This window comes from Armigeres subalbatus, chromosome 2 (assembly GCF_024139115.2).
Source record: "Armigeres subalbatus isolate Guangzhou_Male chromosome 2, GZ_Asu_2, whole genome shotgun sequence".
Lineage (NCBI taxonomy): Eukaryota > Metazoa > Arthropoda > Insecta > Diptera > Culicidae > Armigeres > Armigeres subalbatus.
The window spans coordinates 105,738,972-105,759,947 of NC_085140.1; the positions used below are offsets into that span (position 1 = coordinate 105,738,972).

The 20,976-nt window shown below is 39.7% G+C and overlaps 1 protein-coding gene across 1 annotated transcript in view; it reads left to right on the plus strand.

Moving 5' to 3' along the window:
• LOC134214870 (nose resistant to fluoxetine protein 6-like) overlaps nucleotides 1-20,976 on the plus strand; it is a 70,104-nt gene that overhangs the window by 35,543 nt on the left and 13,585 nt on the right. Inside the window, exons 2-7 of the mRNA XM_062694151.1 lie at nucleotides 4,394-4,542; nucleotides 17,351-17,497; nucleotides 17,559-17,859; nucleotides 17,924-18,287; nucleotides 18,358-18,526; nucleotides 18,597-18,676. Of these exons, the coding sequence (XP_062550135.1) occupies nucleotides 4,394-4,542; nucleotides 17,351-17,497; nucleotides 17,559-17,859; nucleotides 17,924-18,287; nucleotides 18,358-18,526; nucleotides 18,597-18,676 (1,210 nt within the window). The remainder of the gene's footprint in view (nucleotides 1-4,393; nucleotides 4,543-17,350; nucleotides 17,498-17,558; nucleotides 17,860-17,923; nucleotides 18,288-18,357; nucleotides 18,527-18,596; nucleotides 18,677-20,976) is intronic.

Consider the following 20,976-nt stretch of genomic DNA (forward strand, 5'->3'; position numbering starts at 1 on the left):
TCCATCCAATTTCCTGTACGAAATAGTAACAGAGGTGTATTTTCCCATATATTTCGGCTGAAACCCCCATATTAACTTCAAATCAATTGCGCCAGCTTATGCAATAACCGATCAGGCTGAAATTTTCAGAGAATGATTTTCTTACCCAGAGGCAAAATCCTGGGGGGTGCCCCCACCCTACTGTCATCGCCTATCTCCAATGGGAAAAAATGGTGGCTAACGTCTCTGGGGTTAGCGCGCGGTGGGCCTCACTGACAATTCAAAATTAATAAACAAAAACATAATTTCAGGACTAATTTTCTGTGATGGAGTAATTGTTGTTAAGCGATTTGAATGAATTTATCACTATTATCGTTATGTTCCACGTATTCCGTGCCGTGAAAAATGTGTTTGATTTTCAATTTAATTGTAACAAGACCGTCATTCAACACAACACGGTTAGTACGGCGCAAAACAAATTTGAATATTTGGTAACAATATTGTATCAGAAAATAACGCCCATAGCAAAATAATAACGTGAATTTTATGCTGGAGCCAGAAGCATAGCTGTGTGTCATCCGGCTGGGTGCCCCGTAGAATCGGACGACTTTTTGTATGCTGGGCCAGTCTACTTCACACCTCTGCTATTGATTTTGGCTCTCTTAAGTTCCTATTATTTATTTTCTCAGACTAAGGCCGGAGTGGCCTGTACAGTGTATAAAAGTCTTTTCAGCTCGGTCCACACATCGCCAACCACACAGTCTGCGGAGGGTCCCGAAGTACGTCCTCCACCTAATCGATGGAAGCGATGGAAGCGTACATGCATCGTTTTCTATAGCGCTGGTGGCAAAGTGAGCGGGACTTCAAGAATAAATTACAAACAGTCCTTTTCAGGACTTAAACTATTTATCCAAGAAGAGGTTTTGACCGTTGGGAAAATTGTTTACTCAGCCAAACAGACTGTTCGGCTGTTTAAACGACAATGATGATTTTGGAAAGATTTATTGTTTTTAATAATGCGCCATTTCAAAAACTAAGCAGCTAAACGACATTTTCCACTAAGGTGGCGTCTTCATCGATTTGGCCGTCGTCGACGGAAAGTGAAATTTTCTGGCAAGATTCTTTGGTTTTGTTTCGCTAGTCATTAGAAATGATATCAATTTTTTCCGGGTTACCATCGTTTGGCGACGACAGAAAGTTGCCCTTTGGTAGCACAATCACAAACGCGCGTCGGAGGGAGATGATGCAATGAGTTTGTTCAAATGGATGGCGTCAGTAGCAGTCAAATGGAATTTCCTCACAAGATTTTGATTTGTTGTTGAGGTTGAATGACGACCACCAACGCAGACTTCCACCACCAATTCGATGATTTTCCTTTGAAAATGCTACCAGAGCGCCTTCGTGCTGCTGTGTTCGCTCCGCTGCGTCCGCTCTGCGTAAAATCTTGTTCAACCGCTCTCTGCGGAATCCCGACCATTCCGAGAATGACCGATTCTTCCTATGAATTTTTTTCACAAGATTCTGAATTTGGTTATGAGATGTTGGTTATCTAAGATGCGAGGAATAACAACAAAAATTTGACTCAAGACGAAGTTTCTTCATATTACAAAACATTATCTCTTGGCATCTGTCTGTCCGAGCGACGTTTACCGATTGGTGGTTGCTGTAGATAGTTTCCCCTGAGGTGGCGTCTTCATTGATATTATACAAAGCCACCATTTTATACAAAAGAAGGTTGATCCGACTATCCGAAATAAACTTTCTTCAAAGTGCAAAACTCAATCGTAAATAGCGAATTTGATAGCGCGTCGGAGGGAGATGATGTAGTAAATTTTAATGGATGGAATCACTAAAAGCAACCGACCTACCACGCTAAACCGAATGCCACCGAAACAGTCCATTTTCGCAATTAACTCTTAACTGTCCTGGCCACGTCCTTGTGAATGCTGAGGAAGGGGAAGGATGGTTAGTTGGACTTAAGAGACATGCACAGAAGTCTACGACCTCTCATAGGTGCCACGGGAGGTTTTGGAATTATTAGTGTGGGAGGTTAGAACAGTATGAATCGTTTTGGTAGAACGTGAACCACAGAAAGAACTACGATAGAAATACAAAGTAGGAAAAGGACGAGCCTGGAATTGAATCCACAACCACCTGCTCATAAGACAAATTTCATTGCAAAAATTAGGAATAGTCGTATTTTAAGTTAAATTGTATAGAAAGAGAATAAAACAAATAATCACAAAGAAAGAAAGAAAGAATAGAAACTAAAAATAGTGCACCATTAAAATTATAAATGTTCCAAAATATGAACAAAATTCACAGTATCTTAAAAAAATATTGAGAATGTAGCGAACACCATTTCGAGAGCTCATTCCGACTACAAGCTTTATCAGGATAAAGCTATGATAAGGAGTATTTTGATGTTGAAGTTGTCATTTAACAATATATCAAGTTATAAAATGAGTGAGTGAGTAAGAGAGCAAGTGAGTAAATGAGTGAATGAGAAAGTGAGTGAATGAGTAAGTAAGTTAGAGAGTGAATGAGTTAGTGAGTGAGTGATGAGTTAATCAGATGGTGAGAGTAAGAGAGTAAGAAAAAGTGAATGGACGAGCGAAACGGATGATTGAGCGACTTAGTTAAAAGAATAGTTAATCAATTAGTGAGGAAGTAAGCGTGTAAAGCAGTGAGTGATTGATTTGATGAGGGAGCAAATTAACAGCTGAGCATAGCTGACTGTACACATCGTAGTTTCTAGTCGTGATTGGCCGAGAAACAACAAATATGAGACTAGAAAGCTTTTCTCACCATACATGCTTCGAAGTTTGTTTAATTCAAGGTCAATAACGATGTCGGCCTCGACCTCACAGTCAATTAGGATAAGGGGTGGAAAATTAGTTTGACACTCATTGCTACAAGAGACTAATTAAACAAAATCAGTTTCCCTTATCGTCGTTCACACACCATGATATCCTACAGAAACTTGAAAGATTATATGTTGCATGTGTGAAAGACCTTTCTGATTCATTGATTGCTTACTGAAACTTTAATTCTACTATTCTTAGAGATTATTCCATAAAATCAATGAAAATAGTATCCAGTCGCATAAAACGTGACGAGGAATTGTAAATAGAGAATATCCAGGACAACAATTATTATAGATGTCGGTTGATTCATTGTGAGTACAATTTGATCTGCAGCCATGTAAGATGCTTCGCATCTAATTGAAAAGGCATAAGCAAGTATGGAAATAAGACAAGTTTCTAATTATACATTCCAATTGATTTTATTGATTGAGACGGGTAATGGACAGGTGCTGTGTTTGCATACGTAACTGATAGGGACAGCGCCCTTATTTGTTTTTAAATCCACTCTAGAAGAAAGAACATGAAATTATGACTTGCTTAGGATCGCTTGGCGTTTCGAATCGTATGATGGTCAGATAGTGGCCTATTCCCTTAATGACGTTCGTAAGCCTCACACATTTGCAGATTCTTTCTACGGTCATTATCTTGAATAAGCCAAACCCTACCACAGTTCTATGACCAATGCCCATCTTGTAATGCATCTTATTGCCTTGCGAACAAAGCCATCTTGAAATTGTTCCACGAGCTGCGGACTCATAAGGAAGTACCCAACCAGCAGCATAAGCCGTAGAAAAAGAAAAGAAAATAAATTAAACCTAATAACACTTTGTCCTACTTGTAGCACTCGTGGTGCAAGTTCTGCAAACAACTCATCAGGCTACTTTCATTACCAGGATGAAGATAAACGCACAAGACATGGTGAGTGCATTCCTCGCGGAAAAAAAACGGGTTGCAGCTCTCGAACCATTCTTGTTACGGTGCATCTTCACTACAGTAGGGTGTCCCTAAAATGATTTACATTTGATCTGAAATAAATTTTCTTTGACACTGCTTCATCACAACTAAAAATATATTTTAAAGAGTACAATCATTTGGATTTCCTTATTCGATTTTATTCTAGAATTGACAGTTTTCGGATTACCCTCTTCCGAAGTCACTTGGATCCCTAAGTCCCCCCTTTTCTACCGCCTCTTGTCAGTATATCGTGCAACTGATTTCTTGTCTAGTCATTTCATCGATCATTCGATCCAAAACACTTTATTTTCACTAGCGGTTACAGAAATGGCGATGATTAATGTCGTGTCGTCCTACACGACATTATACATCGGCATTTGACAGACCACTTTGCATATCACGCTGAATTAGTTGGGGTAGGTCTAGTCGTATGGACTATGGAGCAAATCAAGAACGAACCAACCGACCGAAGTTTGCGTTAATTTGCGCGATCGTTAAATTTTTATTGTTGGTGTCTAGATTTAGCCATTTACAAGCCTATTCGTACGTTTGTGACTTTATGCTATTTTGTATTCTTTCCAATTCTGTTTCAGTGGATCAGTACTACCGAATGCCGCGGATATACGCGTACGATGACTATGACGAGTGTTTCACCATGTATGAATCACCTGATCCGGTGTATTGCGTTGCTCGATCGGTCATCAAACCGGACAACCAGTCCGAACTGTGGAAATTCATTCAGGTGAGAGAAACGTATTTTAAATAATTAGAGTGCATTGTAACTTGATAGTAGACCCACAGACAAACAGACGTAACACTAATGAAATTCCCATGAACCATGAACTCAACGGTCACATAGTCCAACTGATTGCGACTTCCGCATTTAGAGGCGCGCGCATTGTATGCCTTTATATTTGACTTATCGTTACACTAGCGCCATCTGATAGCATTGCCATACCCGTACCCGAGAATGTTTACATTCGTAATGCCGTACCCGACCCGTACTCGAAACATTTTAATTATTTGAACCAGCGCTGAACCCAAACTAAGTTTTTGCCAGACAGAATCAACTCAGATATTTCCGGATTCTTTTTACATCGAAGATGTGAGTTCAAGAAAAAGATAATATTAAAATTAACAAAACCAATTAAAACATATTCTTTATTTCTCAAACACAAACCCGACTTGGACCCGACATTTTTTCCATCCCACAAACCCGCTATACACGGATTCAATGAAATATAAGTGGATTTTTAATAACCTTACGAAATTGGTACAGCTGGTACAATTCGGTGTTAGCACTTCTCTGGGAAAATCCTAAAGCTGTTATGGGGAGAATTAGAATCACTCAGTCTGGGGCATCCCATCCGAACGAAACCTTCACTGAAATCCCAGTGGTATCTTTCCTCTTGCCAAAAAAAAGTACCAAACCTAAAAAAACTGCTTGAAGAGAGTAATGATAGAATCATTCAGTGGAACCCCTTGTTGCGGTTGGTAATTGTAATAGGCATTACCAAGCAAGCATGGTGATTAAAGAAGCTCACGCTCCAATGGTTTTCTAGTAGCCATAGCAAGCTCCTGTAGTCTAACCCTTTTCAACTTGGTGCGTCACGTAGAATAATTGAGAATCTGTTCTAAATGTTTTTTGCCTTTCTCGTATGTATACGGTAAAGGCTATATGATCACTCCAAAATCAAACTTTTGATAGATGGCTCGGAGACCCATAGTGTTATATATTAATCGACTCAGCTCGACGAATTGAGGTGATGTCTGTTTGTGTGTATTTTTTTTTCTTCCCAAGCAATGGAGGGGAATCTGCTCAACAGACATCCTGGGTTGTCCAGGAAGTGCGGGGTTAGGGACCACCTCCGACATCAAACGAGGGAGGCAGGACTACATCCCCGACCCGCTAAACCGTTTCCATTGCCGCCAAGCCCATAGTCCCTTCGGTACAACCAGAAAGTAATGCATCAAAGGGGGGCCAGTGCACAACGCACCCTCGAGGTTAGCTGCGTGTCCTTACTAGGGCATCGCCCTTGGAGCGATTGGCGCCTACCCTAGACTTCTTGCTACCCTCATTCGCCTGGGCCTTCTTTTCGGCCCTTGACGTCTTCGGTTTCCTCTTGTTCTTGACCAGGGTCCAGGAGGCGTCACCCCCCTCTGTTTCCCTGGTCTTGTGCGACTGAGAGCTCTCAGCCTGCCGTAACCCCTTACCACCGTCTTTCCTAAGTGGACGGACCTTTCCAGGTCCTTCCTCTCCCGGTTTTGGAGGTACCTGGCCTGGGTTCAGCTTCCCAGCCCCACTACCCTTATTCAGGGTAGTAACCCTCCACGTTTTGAAGCGGCCCCCAGGGAGCTCATCCCCTGGAGACTGTCTCCCCCTTTTTTGTGTTTGCTCCGTTGGAGCAGTCACCTCCGACGTACCCGCAAATACTTGAGCCTCAGTCTGGGTAGACTTTGGTACCACCGTCTTCGCTGGCACGCTCTCGTTCGATTCGACCTTGTCCGAGTCCGCGAATCCTTGGGCCTCGGTCTGGGTAGACCTCGACTCCACGGATTTCACGGGTTTACGCTTGGTCGTCCCGACCGCCCTCTCCAGCTTGACGTCCAGCATCGACTTTCGAAGTTTCTGCAAGCTCCTCTTGAGGTCCTTACTGTTATTATGCTTCGATGACGTAAAGTCGATGATGTCGTCCAGCTGTTACGTCGCCACCTCGAAGGCCGTAAGCCCATCACGTTTGCGGTTCATCGCCTCCACAAGCCATGTGCCGTCAATAACCTCTACCGGCGTTTTTTTAGCCGAGATGAAGGTTAAGTGACCCACGCTGGCGCTGCGCACTGAGCTGCCGACTATTACCTCTGGCCTCCTAGGCGGAGACCTGAACAAGCCACCTCTTGCGAAGGGGTTGTCGCCTACACTACTACCACTAATTGAAGAATTGACTTGGTTTTCCATTTTGGTCCCACGAGTTGCTCGGGAAAAGAGGTCCACCACGCCAGAGCCCACCATGACGCGGTAAGGGACAATTACTGTGGAGGGTGCCCAGGTACCCCACAGGCTCCGTTAAAGGCCTAGCTTATTATTTCACCCCCCTGGCCATGCATCCCCTCGGCACGGGTCGCTTATCGCCTTGGGATTAGGGGTTAGGGACGATGGTCCCGGTCTAACTCGCAGTGGCCATGGGGAGGGGGGATTTGTTCTCCAAACTTCAGAGGGTTTTATCAGCCCCTTGTTGAAGAACTGTATTCTTTTCCTGAAAATTTCCGGACAATGGCATTACAGATGTTCCGAGTCCTCTACATGTATGCCGCAGAAACGACATATATCATCTTGAAGTTTTCCTAGCAGCTTCAAGTGATATCGGCTCGGGCAATGGCTTGTTATAAGACCTGTATATGTGCTAAGATCTTTTTTTCGAAAGATCTAAAATTTGGCGAGTGATAACTACGTTTGGTGGGATGAAACGTTTAAACTGCCTCGCAATTGAGGTATTTTTTCAGATGTTTTCTATTTTTGAATGTTCCCAAGATTTGAATTCCATTCTAAGATAACTCGCAGATACACCACAAAATGGTTCGGGACCTATCAATTGTCCAGATGAACCAAGTTTTGTCAGCATATCAGCTCATTCATTGCCTTCAATGCCACAATGACCAGGAACCCAATACAGGTTCACTTTGTTACGACTACTGAAGGTTTGGAGTGACTGAACACATTCCCAAATGAGTTTAGATGTGCTTCTTCTTCTTCTTATTGGCATTACATCCCCACACTGGGACAGAGCCGCCTCGCAGCTTAGTGTTCATTAAGCACTTCCACAGTTATTAACTGCGAGGTTTCTAAGCCAGGTTACCATTTTTGCATTCGTATATCATGAGGCTAGCACGATGATATTTTTATGCCCAGGGAAGTCGAGACAATTTCCAATCCGAAAATTGCCTAGACCGGCACCGGGAATCGAACCCAGCCACCCTCAGCATGGTCTTGCTTTGTAGCCGCGCGTCTTACCGCACGGCTAAGGAGGGCCCCCGAGTTTAGATGTGCATCTTGCTGATTTCAGAGCATTCAATGCTGCTTGACTATCAGACATTATGCAAATATTTGAATGCCTGTAATTTCGGTGTAAGCATAAATTAGAGCATTCAAGAATATCCTGAACTTCAGCTTGGAAAACAGTTGGCCACTTTCCCATGGGAATCGAAATATTCGTCCCTGAGCCAGTCACGCCTGCTCCAACTTGATTGTTCAGCTTTGAACCATCGTTGTAAAACACAATAGATCCTGAACGAAGATTTGGTCCACCATTTGTCCATATGCTAGACATCTCCCGCGATATCTCTGAGACAAAAACAGAAGTCTCTTAGATATTTTTCTTCGATGTCTAGAACCTGTCAGACATCAAATCCGCCTCAAATGCAACAACAGTTTCTACCAAGGATGCCAGATTTGAAGACATGTCTTCAATTTGAAGACATTTGAATCTCTGTGAAGACATTTATTTCATGAAGACATTTTGAAGACTTTTAAGACTTTATTTAAAGATACTTAAAGACAATCAATAAGCCAGCGAATAGAATATATAATTTGATGACTAACTTATAAATTTTGTGACTTCTATATGCAGATCATATTAATATTTCAAAAGTTATACATAATAAACTAATGTATCGGGCTTAAAATTTTAAACGTAAAAACACATTTACACTAGCCGGTTGATAAGGTTGACATTTTAGTTATGTGCTGGTTAAAAAATTTCCGATGCAGCATTCGATAAAATTTTCCTTGGTAGCGGTGGCGTTTTCGACGTGTCTGCTAAAAAGGTATTTCGATCATTGTATCAGAACGCGATGACCGATCTAATTTATTTTAAACGGCAAAAAAGACAGAATTTTACTATAAGTTGTTGGGCTATAACCATTTTTTTTAATTTATTTATAATTCATCTGATCTTTTCGGTATTCCCAGTATACCCGTCGAGAAAGAGAATAAATTTCGAAGAACTTGATGAATTTTCCGTGGATTTTAGTAAAAAAAATTCAATTAAAATTCGTTTTAAAAAATAATTCGTGTTAAATAAGGGGAATTGGGTCCCAAAGCCCTACCTCGTTTATGTTTGCAAACGATAGTGCATCGGTCAGGAATTAAGTTATAAAAATTCAGGTAAAAGTCTAAATCAGTAAAAATAATATTTTTTATTTGACATATTGATTCAAATTTTGGGCTGTGCAACACTTCAGGCCCATATTTTAACTGTCAAAGGTCGAGTCAAGTGCCCTACGGTGTTTTGATAGTGCGTTTGAATCATATTATTCCGTACGTCAAACAAGACCGAAACTGTCGAGGAAGCATTTTTCATCCATTTTTAAATTTCAAATCAAACAATGTTCTTTTCGATTTTTGAGTCAAATGGAAAACTGACGCGTTCAGGATGATTAACTTCATCGTTCTCTGTATATATGTAATATCGATTCTTTATTTTGGGACAGAAAAACTCGTGTAAAATGAAGAGAATTTTCCATTAATAGTCCGAGGAATTTCTCATAAAAATTCAAGAGAATTGAAATTGGAAATTCTTTTCAAATTATCTTGGAAATTTATAATAATTCCAGTATGAGCAGTAACGGAATTCCCCCAAAATTAAAACGGGAAATTTATCTTAATTTCCACAAAATTATTTCTAAGTCCTTGCAGGAAAATCATCTGAACTCCTGCAAAGAATTCATGTTTATTTCTACAAGAAATTTGTCTAAATGTGGGATGTACTCGGATTTGTATTTGAAAGTTAAGGGATGTCTCTTCGGATTTTTCATGTGCAACACTTTTGCGAAAATTTTCACAAGAAATTATTTTCATTTTCTCAGAAAATTTTCTTTAGTTTCCATAGAAAATTCCTACGAATGTCGACAAGAAATTGAAATTGTTCTGGAGTTAAATAGATATTTCTCAGAATTGCCACGGTAAATTATTTTTAATTTGTTCAGGAGAATATTCTGAAAAAAAATCAGGAATTTTCTAAAAAAAATCCGCCAGAGTTTTTATTAAATACTCAGTAGAAAGTTCAGGGTAAACTCGTTACAGTTCCTTGTTGAGTTCGTCCTTGAATTCCTTTGATATTTTTTCAAGAAATATTTTTGGGCACTCTTCCAGTATTTTAACTGGGAATCCATCTAAGAATTTCTCCAGTAAACACATCTCTGGAATTCTTTCTGAAATTTCCCATGAAATTCCTCCAGAAATGCGTCCAGCAATTCCTTCAGAAATTTTACAGAAAATTTCTCCAGAGTTTCCTTTAGAAGTACCTCTAGCAGCTCCTCCATAAGTTCGTCCAGAAATTTCTCCGTTAGATCCTCCAAGAATTTCGTCGGAAATTCCTCCAGTCGCTCTTTCAGAAATTCCTTAGTTTGTTTCTTTCACGACTTCCTCCAGCAGATCTTCCAGGAATTGCTCTCGAAGCTCTTGGAGGCATTTGTTCGGAAATTCCTCTTAGAATCCTTTCCGAAGTTTCTCCAGGAATTCCTCTTGATGATGCTCCGAGAATGTTGCCGAAAGATTCTCCAATAATACCTCGTGAACTATACTCTGAAATTTCTCTGTTATTTCCTCCAGTAATTCTTTCAGAAATTCCTGCCCAATATTCCTGAGCAATACCTCAGGAAGTTCCTCCATAAAGTTATCCAGAAGTTCCTCCGGAAGTTTCTTTATACATTTCTTCAGAAAACCTTTCAGTAATTGCTCAGGAAAATCCTTCAGGAAGTCCTCAGGAAAATCCTTCAGGAATTCTTCAGAAAAATCCTTCACTAATTCTTCCAGAAAAGCCCTCCGGAATTTCTCCTGTAATTCTTACGGAAGTTCTTTCAGAAATTTATCTGAAAGTTCCTTCAGAAAACCCTTGGATGTTTCAAAAGCAATTCCTCCGGAAATTCTTTCAGGGATTTCTTTAGAAAGTCTCCGAAAAATCCATCAGCAATTTATCCTGAAGTTTCTCCAGAAATTCTTCCGGAAATTTCTTCAGAAAATCTTATGGAAGTTTCTTCAGGTATTTCACGGTGATTTTTTCCGAATCCCTACAGGCAATTCTTCAAAAATAAATTCAGAAGAATTCCTCAAGGAAATTTAGTTAGAAAAATCCGTTGCAATTATATTTAAAGACTCATTAGAAAATCCAAGGGAAAGTTTTTTTTTTGTGTATTTATTAAGGAGACTTTCAGCCCGAGGCTGGCTCGTCTCCACCAAGGGAAAGTCATTTCCCTTATTCATGAAGATTTAAAAGAATATTCTCTTGAATTCTAAAAATTTGAGTGTTAAAAAATAAACGATACATAAAACAAGGAGATGATTGAATAACAAACCTATTGGATTTTGAAATCTTTTCACTGATAATCATAATTTTGATATTGAAGACATTTGAAGACATTTTTACTCGACTGTGAAGACATTTGAAAATATCCCCTGGCATCCCTGGTTTCTACCTCAAATTTCAGACGAGCAAAACCGTTTGAACCGATAAGGATTTGACAGATAGGTTCTCTTAGAAAACGCAGAGATTTCTCCTAGACATGGATGCCACCATTCTACAAGATTTTTGCTAGATACGATGGAGATATGGGTGCCTCGATTCTTCTTTTTATTTTTTATTTTACTCTTGTTTACGTCATTTTTCGAATTTGAATACTTTTATTTTTTAATTTAATACTTTTGCTTGCCTTTATATTATAAATAATAATATAAAAATTTATTTCGATAATTGTTTGTCCGCATCGGGGAATTGATGAATTCGACAAGTGGCAGCAGACCCCTGCATTATTCCATGACCGATCGATAGCCCTGGTGGTCTCGTTCTCGGTCTTGCTGCGAAGGAGGGAAAGCGGTCTATTATAAATCCAATCCTGTTTGGAAGATAGGAAGAGAAATTCAGTATGGATTCTTCCGGGAAGAAAAATGGGTTTGAATGGAATCTGGACTGTACTCCAAAAAGAGTCACGACTGGATGTCAGAAAGAATCAGAACCCTTCTTGGAATCCAGTTGTGATTCCTTCTGGAGACTTTTATTCGAGATTATTTCTGGGATCCAGTCTAGGTGCATCCAGAATTTTATCGGGATTGCTTTTGGCTTCCGAAAGACATTTCAAGTGGATTTCGACCGGTTTATAGTAGAATTTAGACCTGGAATCCAGTTCAGAATCCTTCTCGGGTCGAGTTGGAATTCCTTCTGGAATCTGGCCGAAATTGTTTCTGAATTCCAGGCGGGAAGTACTGTATTCCAGGAAAAAAATCATTCTGAATTCCACAATGGAATCTCGACTGGATTTCAGAAATAACCCTTATCAGCATTCTGCAGGCAGCATTCTAGAGCTAGTCCTTCAAGAATCTGGTTGACTAGCTTCTAGAAAGAATCACGACTGTATTCTGCTGCTTATCTGTATCGGATTTTCCCATAGTGAGACTCTTGTCACCTTAGGTGGAGATGTATTCGTTTATTTCACTGCGTGCAAGATGTTTTGGGCAACCTTTACCGTCGTTTCAGTTGTAAAATGAATTTTCAGCAGGATCTCATTCCTCCTCAAGGGAAACTGTTGCTTATTCGCTGAGGGTTGGATACATCAGGTCGAACCGGATGGACACCCGGCGATTCATCCACCTAATGCAACCTAGGTCCATCAACTTAGATGCGGAGCGTTCCTTTTCGAGGAAAATTGATGGATGGGTCCCGATAGACACCCGGCGATCCATCCACCTAGCCGTTGTCCAGTTGTCTGCTAGGTAAATTGACATTGACGTTGACATAGCTTAATGTCATTTCCAACAACTTAGCAGCAGAGTGTTAAATAATTATTTAACCCTTCGCTTGCAAAGCGTCGGCTAAAAACAAATTGCTCTGCTTCGTACCGAGCGATGCCAGCACATGCAATAATTTCATCAAAATGGCCGCGAAAGTTCATTGCGTAAATTTTCTTCATACTGGCCTCCAAAGCAGCCTGGTGTTGCTGACTTTGATGTATCCGGATGTCCGCTGACCATGATGTATCACTCGATGTATCAGGGTGGACGCCTCCAGTCGGATTTTCTACAGTCCGACCATGATTCAAGACCAATATATAACTTTTATAGGCTTTTATGAACGATGGCTCGGAAAAATTTGATTTTAGCTCATCACGACCGGCTGGCCAGAGAAACTTTCGGTGAAAAAAGATGGCGATGGCAGCTCAAACCAAAATCAAACCGTTTTAATTTTTTCCAACCAAGCCGCCAACTGTCAAATGGTTGTTCGAACAACTTCACACACGTTCAAACAAAGCAGCAACCGAAGCGTTTTCGTGGGGGCGGAGTCAATGTTCGTCCAACTCACGGCATACAAAAACAAGGCAGGCTCATCACGTATGTAAACATTCAGTTTGAATGTAAACATGTGACGTCACTGCTATCTTCGCACAAGCTGTACCGAGACGGTGCTCTACGGTCGCAGCATGCTTACTTTTGTACTCCAACATGTGGCGATAAAATATGCGTCACATTCGAAGTGTCATTTTTCTAACGAGCCTACCTTGTTTTCTGTATACCGTGGTCCAACTGCTTGACTGGTGTGTACGTTGCATTAGATATTTTTTAATGCGGGTTATTGAAAGAGTAGCTAATCTTTGAAGTTTTTCCAACTTCTTGAGGGCGTTGTTTACACGAGCATGTCCAGCACCTAAAGCACTTTTTCATAAACATTACACTTTTGCTTCGAACGCGGTCATTGCTTTGGTTCTTTTGTTCTAGTTTTTGTGCGAATCACCGCACAAAAGCTGAGCGCAAGAACCAACCAAAGACTAATTAAGACGTCACTGTAGAGCTCACTCGAGGGACCACTTCTAGTACTGCATTTGGTCCCTCGGTACCCAAGTTTGACGTCTTGATGAATACCTTTTCTTCCATCAGCTTTGCAATGCAGTAGCCTATGGCAACAAGCCAAAGTTTGTTATGAACATCAGTTACGATTGTTTTGGTAAATATGTTTCAAGCAAATCCCCAGAAAGAAATACTAGCGCCAAGATGAATACACCACTAGGTGTTCCAATCTGCCAAATTCACGATTCAGCCATCTTGGATTTTAGTATGGGAGAGCCAGCCGGTTTGTTGTCGTTTTGCACTGAAAATGAATTTTTCACCCCCGCCTTCTTCTCTTCCACAAACTTAGCATATTGCAACACCTAGCTGTGTATTCATCTTGACTAGCGCCAAATATACTCTCGATCTCTCGATGTGATCGATATCAAGACAAGATGAAGAGCCCTGATCGATACTGGATTGCATTGAGGAAATGGTACTCTTGCGGCCAGAGATTGGACCCTACGTAGAGTGGAAATCATTGGTTTGGCAGCGGTGGAGAACTATAAACAAGATAAACAATTTACAAAAAAAAAAATACGGACTATAATTTGCTTTCTATAGGCAGGAAGGACAATTAAACAGATAATACAATTAACGAATGTAGGCGCGCATTTATTTGACGCGCAGTGTTGTGATTCTGCTTTTGCGCGCACTGCCTGCTTCTCATCATTACGTTAAGTGAATGGAACAATGGGCGCATTAAGAATTTTTTTTATTCCGTGCGCGCTATAGCATGATGTTGAAGCCGTCGATAGTTTGAGTGAAAACAGTTATTCTGTGCAAAACCGTTGAGAAACGTAAGGTAAGAATTATTAGATTATATAAGGAAATCCTTTAAAAACATTTTAAAGCGGCTTCTCTTTTAGGGCTTATTAAAAAACTTTTGCAAGGATGATCGAAAAGTCGTCTACGAAGCCCTTGGAGTAACCGAAAAGAGCACGAAACGAGGCTGCGTTCACACGTGATCAATTTTACATCCTGTCACCCTTACGATGTTTGGTAGAGATGCAATAAACGGCTGATCATTACAACTCTTTTCACTCTACCCATAATTGGAATTACACACAGATTCTAAAGCTCGTAACTCGTAACATAAAGTATATCTGATATATTTGCGGCTCCTAATGACTCAAAACAAACGCTTCTCCCCACACATTCACGATAAGTAATGTTTTACAATGTACGTCATGCTGTTCAATTAACATTTCATAAATGGAAAATCAGGAAGGTCTCAGTGATGTTTAGAAGGTGTAGCTTATGAAATTGCCAGGAGCCGTCTTTTCGTGCCAGAGTCAGTTTCACGAGAAATCATAAAAAATACAATGACTTTTCTACTGCCGCCCAGAATCAATACGTGGTTGAAAAGGCAGCGAAATCCAAAACAAAGATTGAAGTCTTAATGACGATACATGTATTGTGTGATGCCGCAGATAGATCTATTGAGTCATTTTCAGTCGGAGAAGCAATCGTTTTATGTAAAGATTAAGTGGTCAAACTATTTGAAGTAGTATGTGTAGACTTTTGGTGAATTTATGAGCAAAATAATGTAAATGTAGGAATGGGTTTTCTGAAGATTACTAAAATTTAAAACAAATTCTTTGAACTTCGATAAAAATATTTTGTTTTACTGTAAAAACGCTTGTAATCTAGTATTTTGTAGCAATAGGTGAATTCGAGAATTCCGTGAATTAACCTCGGGAGAATCTTCGAAGCTGCCAAAAAACGATGGAAAAAAATATTATAATATGATTTTTGTTCATTAATTCATTTTTCATTGATTTCAATTTCATATTATATTAAAGTTTTGGTTCTTACACTGACAAATTGAGATATGGAACTTCATACGCCATCGAGGCTCTGCGTTGTGCCAAATTAGAATTTTCAGAACGTCAGAAAATCGCGATCGCGTTAAGTACCTGTTGCACCATGGAAAAATTGTCTAGTTGTCCAGTTGAAGCATAACCAGGATCGCTGGCTATTAGGGAACATGACAAGAAGCAACTCTTTCCCTGCCGAAATGATTTGCGATTGTTTTTGAAAATTATTTCTTAACATTTTTTCTTATGTTGTGATCTGCATAACATTTGGCTAGTCGCCGTAGTAACACATGAAGTACTAGTTACTCAGCGCTGTACTTGCATCAAGGTGATATTAAAATGCGGTTGTACAATTTTCTACTCTAGTACATCATGAGCACTAAAATTGAGTACTCTAATATGGGACATGAACGTCTTAATTAGTCTTTGAACCAACCGCACCAGATGGCGGCCGTAATGAAACTCTGAAATTTTTCTGGGTTTGTAAAGAATTGGAATGTTCAATGTTTTTACGTTAATAATCAATAGTTCCAATGGGCAAAAAAAATTGCTGGACAGTTTCCGATTCGATTGATAATAAAATCTCGCAAATCCATCGAAAGATAAAGGAGCTATTAGCGTTTGAAATCTATCATAATTTCGTGACGGTCTCGAATTTGGAAATTTTTATTTGTCACCCTGTATCCGAGTCTTCCCCTTAGACGTAGTTTACGTCAAAAATCTGAAGATATTCCGTGAATGTCCTAAGAAAACTTTGAAGGATTTCTCATGAAGATTGTAAAGAATTTCCCAAGGAGATTTTAAAGATTTATTTCAAGGAAATTCCAAAGAATTTTCCGAAAAGATTTCGATAAGTTTCCCGATGAATTTACGAGCAATATCCTAAAAACACTGAAGAATTTCATGAGGATGCACTATGCCCAGGGAGTCGAGATTGTTTCTTACCTGAAAACATCCTTGTTGGAACGAGAATCGAACTCGTCGTTTGCGGATTGGCATTCTGACGCCTTTGCTAGCATGGCTAACTGGAGTCCCATTTAATGAGGATAATACGGATAATTTCGGAAATCCCGAATAGCTTCCTGAGACAATCTGAATCAATTTCCGGGGAATTTTGGAGGGGTGTTGTTGGAAATTTTCCAATAAGTTCCTAAAAAATCCGCAGAAATTTGGAAGAATTTTCCATGTGAATTCCAGAGATTTTTCCAAGGAAATTGCAAAGAATTCCGCAAAAGGTAATTGCTGGCTTGCCCAAATCGCCCAATATTTCTTAATTATTTATTTCATATGACTTGTTTGAATGTTTAACCATATTGTCTATGGTTTCGAATTATTTCATTTGTATATTCTATCTAAGCTGAATTGTACTATTTTTATTTTACCATTTTGTTCCATTTAATTAATGTCAAGTACAAGACACTGAAGATGACCTAACAATCAAGTGGTGGAATTAAACGGAATAGTACTTACTTGCCTTATGTCAAGTTAAGATATTCTATTTTTTTGTGATTTGAAAATGTTTCCAGTCCATCCATATTGCCCAATTGTCCTACTTTTCTCACAGAAGGTATTTCGTTTGTCAGATTCTCACAGTTCTTGACCAATTCATCCCATCTACTTCATTTTCACGATATAATAGACTTTGAACTATTCAATGTTGCACAAATAAGTCAAATTAAAAGTCACTATTCATGAAAGCAATGCAAGACGGTTCATTCGCTTAACCTGTTGGGGTTTCTTTTTCCTCCCAAACCTTCTTGATCACCGTCAAGTTGAACCAAACACAACAGATATTGAAGTAGTATTCCAACTTTTAAAACTTATTGAATTCCACTGATATATATATAAAACATTATTTGCAGGATTTCTCCAGTGACACATACCGACACTATCGACACGAGCACCTGGATAGAGGCTTATGTGTAGAGCGTTGTCGCAAACTCGTGGCATCACTAGACAACGAGACCATCCAGCAACTTAATGTGGGAAAGTTTGATATCAATTTTCCGGTAAGACACTTTCTTACATCGAGTTACCCTCTTGTAACAAATCAAAACCTCTTTCAAACAGTACATTATCAAATCGGAAGTATTCGAAGACGTAAATGTTCACCAGGATCGCGCTCTCTACGGCCAGCTCATCAACATCTGCGAGAACTACATCCTTCGGAAGGTGTACAACTTGACGGCCTACACCGAAATCGAGTACTGTTCCCGTCCCACGCAACAAATCGACGTCGACATTCTGGACTTGAGCTTCCTCGTCATTACGATGATTCTCATCTGTTTAGTGATCACGTCCACCTGGTTCGACGCCCGCATGAACAAAAGCAAAAACGTCGATCACTATCTCGCGGACATCCCGTGCAAAAGTAAGCTTTCGATTATCGTTATGGTTAACATTAGCATAATCAAATGTGTCCTCAAATTCAACAGAAACCATGATCTACACATCTTTCTCGCTAAAACGGAACTGGTATCGGCTGATCAGCCGCTCAAAGGACCAGCTCAACGAAGATCTGCGCTTCTTTCAGACGTTCCGCTTCCTGACGTTCTTCCTGGTGATCATGGGTCATTGCTCCGACATGTTTGCAGTAACTCCGATCAGCAACACCTTCGAACGGGAAAGGGAATACTACAAGCCGGAAGCGCTGGCCCTCATCAACGGGTCGCAGGTCGTGCAGACGTTTTTCCAGATGAGTGGCTTTCTGCTGAGCATACACTTCTTTACGACTCGTGCGAAACTGAGGGAGGTTCGTTGGACGGTGGTGCTGGTGGTGATTGTTTATCGTTTTATTAGGTATAATTAGCACGTCGGGTGGGTTTTAGTATTTTTTAAGTGGTATTGACGATTCCACATTCGATCGTAGGCTGACTCCCGCTTATGCTTATGTGCTGTTGCTGCACGCCACCTGGCTGCCTAAAATGCAGGACGGACCGCTGTGGATGCGTGGAACACAAACCGAGAAATACTTCTGCCGCAAGAATGGCTGGACGAACTTGCTGTATATCAACAACTACGTCAATGCTGATGAACCGGTAGGAATCTCTTTCGCAAATACATTTTTCACATGACAATTAACGAACATATTGATCTGCTTTGCTCCAGTGCCTCCAGCAAGCCTGGTATCTCGCGTGTGATTATCAACTTTTCACCTTAGGCATGATTCTGGTGGTAGCGGTCACAAAGTGAGTATATCAATCGAATAGATCAACTTTCGCTTTGAATAATTTGGCAAAAACCGTCATGTCATTTTATTTTTGTTTCCAAAAAGCTCGTATCATAAAAAGCAACGGTCGTTCACATCCGAAAAAGAACACGCATATGAGTCAAACTTGAAACTTGAAAATAGGGCGAGACTTTTCCAAATCCGGTTTTTTTCTGTAAGCAACTGCACAAATCGGCGAATCGTCTGAGAATAAATTATCATATGGTAGGCGTATGTTAGTCTGGCGCGTGTTGAGCGAAATGCTTCCGCTCATCTTCATACGGGATATTTTTAGTCATAAATTAATTCAAGATTATCGGATGTCTACGCCGCTCACTAAAACTGCTTTGATCGAGGACGCAATAGAACTTTCTTCATTTGTATAGCAACTGGAACTTTCCGTGAAAACAAATTAATTCGGTTCGGTTTTAGCATAATTTGCGTTGCAAACAGTTGTGGAATATGAATAAGCAGAATCTCAAGCTAGATAGACTAGACGGCAAATTTGGGAAAATTTTATTTTTAGGGACAACAAACAAACCTGTTTTTGAAATATTTAATGCAGATAGGTCATGATGACTCTGCATTATGAATGAAAAGGTTGTAAACAAGCCCCTGTGAACTCGTGAATCATTTCACAACACAGGAAATAAAAACACAGATCAAAAGTGTTGTTTTCCTGGATGACGTGCGAAATTTTTAGAATGTTTTGACGTGCCGTGAATTTGAATGAAATAAATTGTTTACTAGAGTCTACCACCTACGATTATGTGTTACAATGCTTTTAAGAAACAATAAAAGAATAGATTCTTTTCACATCAATTGGATAAAACGGTTTGATTACAACGCGAATTAATCGTTTCAAATTCGAAGGCAATGCGTGATCAGCATTGACTAGGAAATCTGGTTCTGGTAGTAAAAATTGTCAAGTAGGTCTCCTGAGTTATTAAAATTATTATTTCCTGAATGGAGCGAAAATGGAGTTGTTTTTAATATTTATTAATGTGCCGTAGACCATTTGCTTACACATGCTGAACCAGAGCGTGAAATATTCACTTTCATGAAGCATATTCGTTCCGACTTTTGACAATCGTGTTTTGATTATTCAAAACATAGAATGACTTACTCAATTTACTTCTTTATAGATTCTTTCAATTGATTACCACTGAATAGGGTGACTGCGCGCGAAAAAAACATAATTAGCCTTAATTGTACTGAGATTTACCGCTAAAACTGCCCCTCAATTGAACGTCAGGATTAGATCTATGCGTGTATTTATTTAAATCATCAAACATGTGTTCAGTTTTACGATAATTTGATAAATTGTGAAATTTAAATAAATACTCACTGACCCATATTCATTCCGAAAATTGACTGTGCAGAGCCGAATATGAATATGTTTAGAAGTGAAGTGACAAAGAAGGCCGTTGGGCTTCAAAAAAATATTCAAATATTTAAAGCTCTGTGCTGAACACTCGATTTTAATCTTGTGACATCCAGGAATCCATAAATAGTAATAACACCATTCGCTAACTCAATCATCTCTTTATTGTCACCTAATCAGGCTTCAACACTTTACACTCTCTTCGGTAAATAATTATTAAAGTGCCAAATCCTCCCCCGAATAAATTAAGTAAAAGTTACATACAAAAGAGTGTTGATTTCATAATTGAAGAATTATCTACATTATTTACATATCGTTGTGGACGTTCAATTATTCTTGTTGCTCGCCGCTTTGGAATCATCTCATCCCTGCACGAGATTCCATTTTTGATCGGTTGCTCCTCTCCCTGCAAACCACAGCCACCCTAATCTTGTCATGTGGGTGGTTTATTCTTCCCTGGCGTTTCCTTTTTTGCTACCAGTTGACTCTTTTTTTACTAATTTTATTTGCTAATTATCTAATACATGCATTCATCTCATAGACTAGGTGTTCCGTGTTTTATTAACACTATCATCCTTATTTGCTATGTTACATTGTTAGTTATTGTTAGTACATTTCAATTGCCTCTGGCAGTTAGGATATTTCCTCTGGTTGAATTGAACCATGTAGGAATTACAATGTTTTCAACTAATTGGAGCTAATCGTTGCAATAGAAGATTGCAATGATTTTTGTCTAAAATTGGAAATTATTTTGTTGGACATTTGTTGCAATGTCTCAATATTAGAAATTCTATGAAGTTCATTGGTAGGGGAGGAGGTTCGGTTGTGGGCACCCTTTTGTGTTTGGTCCATAACTTTGGCCCTGGCTGATCTCATGTCGACATTTGCATAGCAAT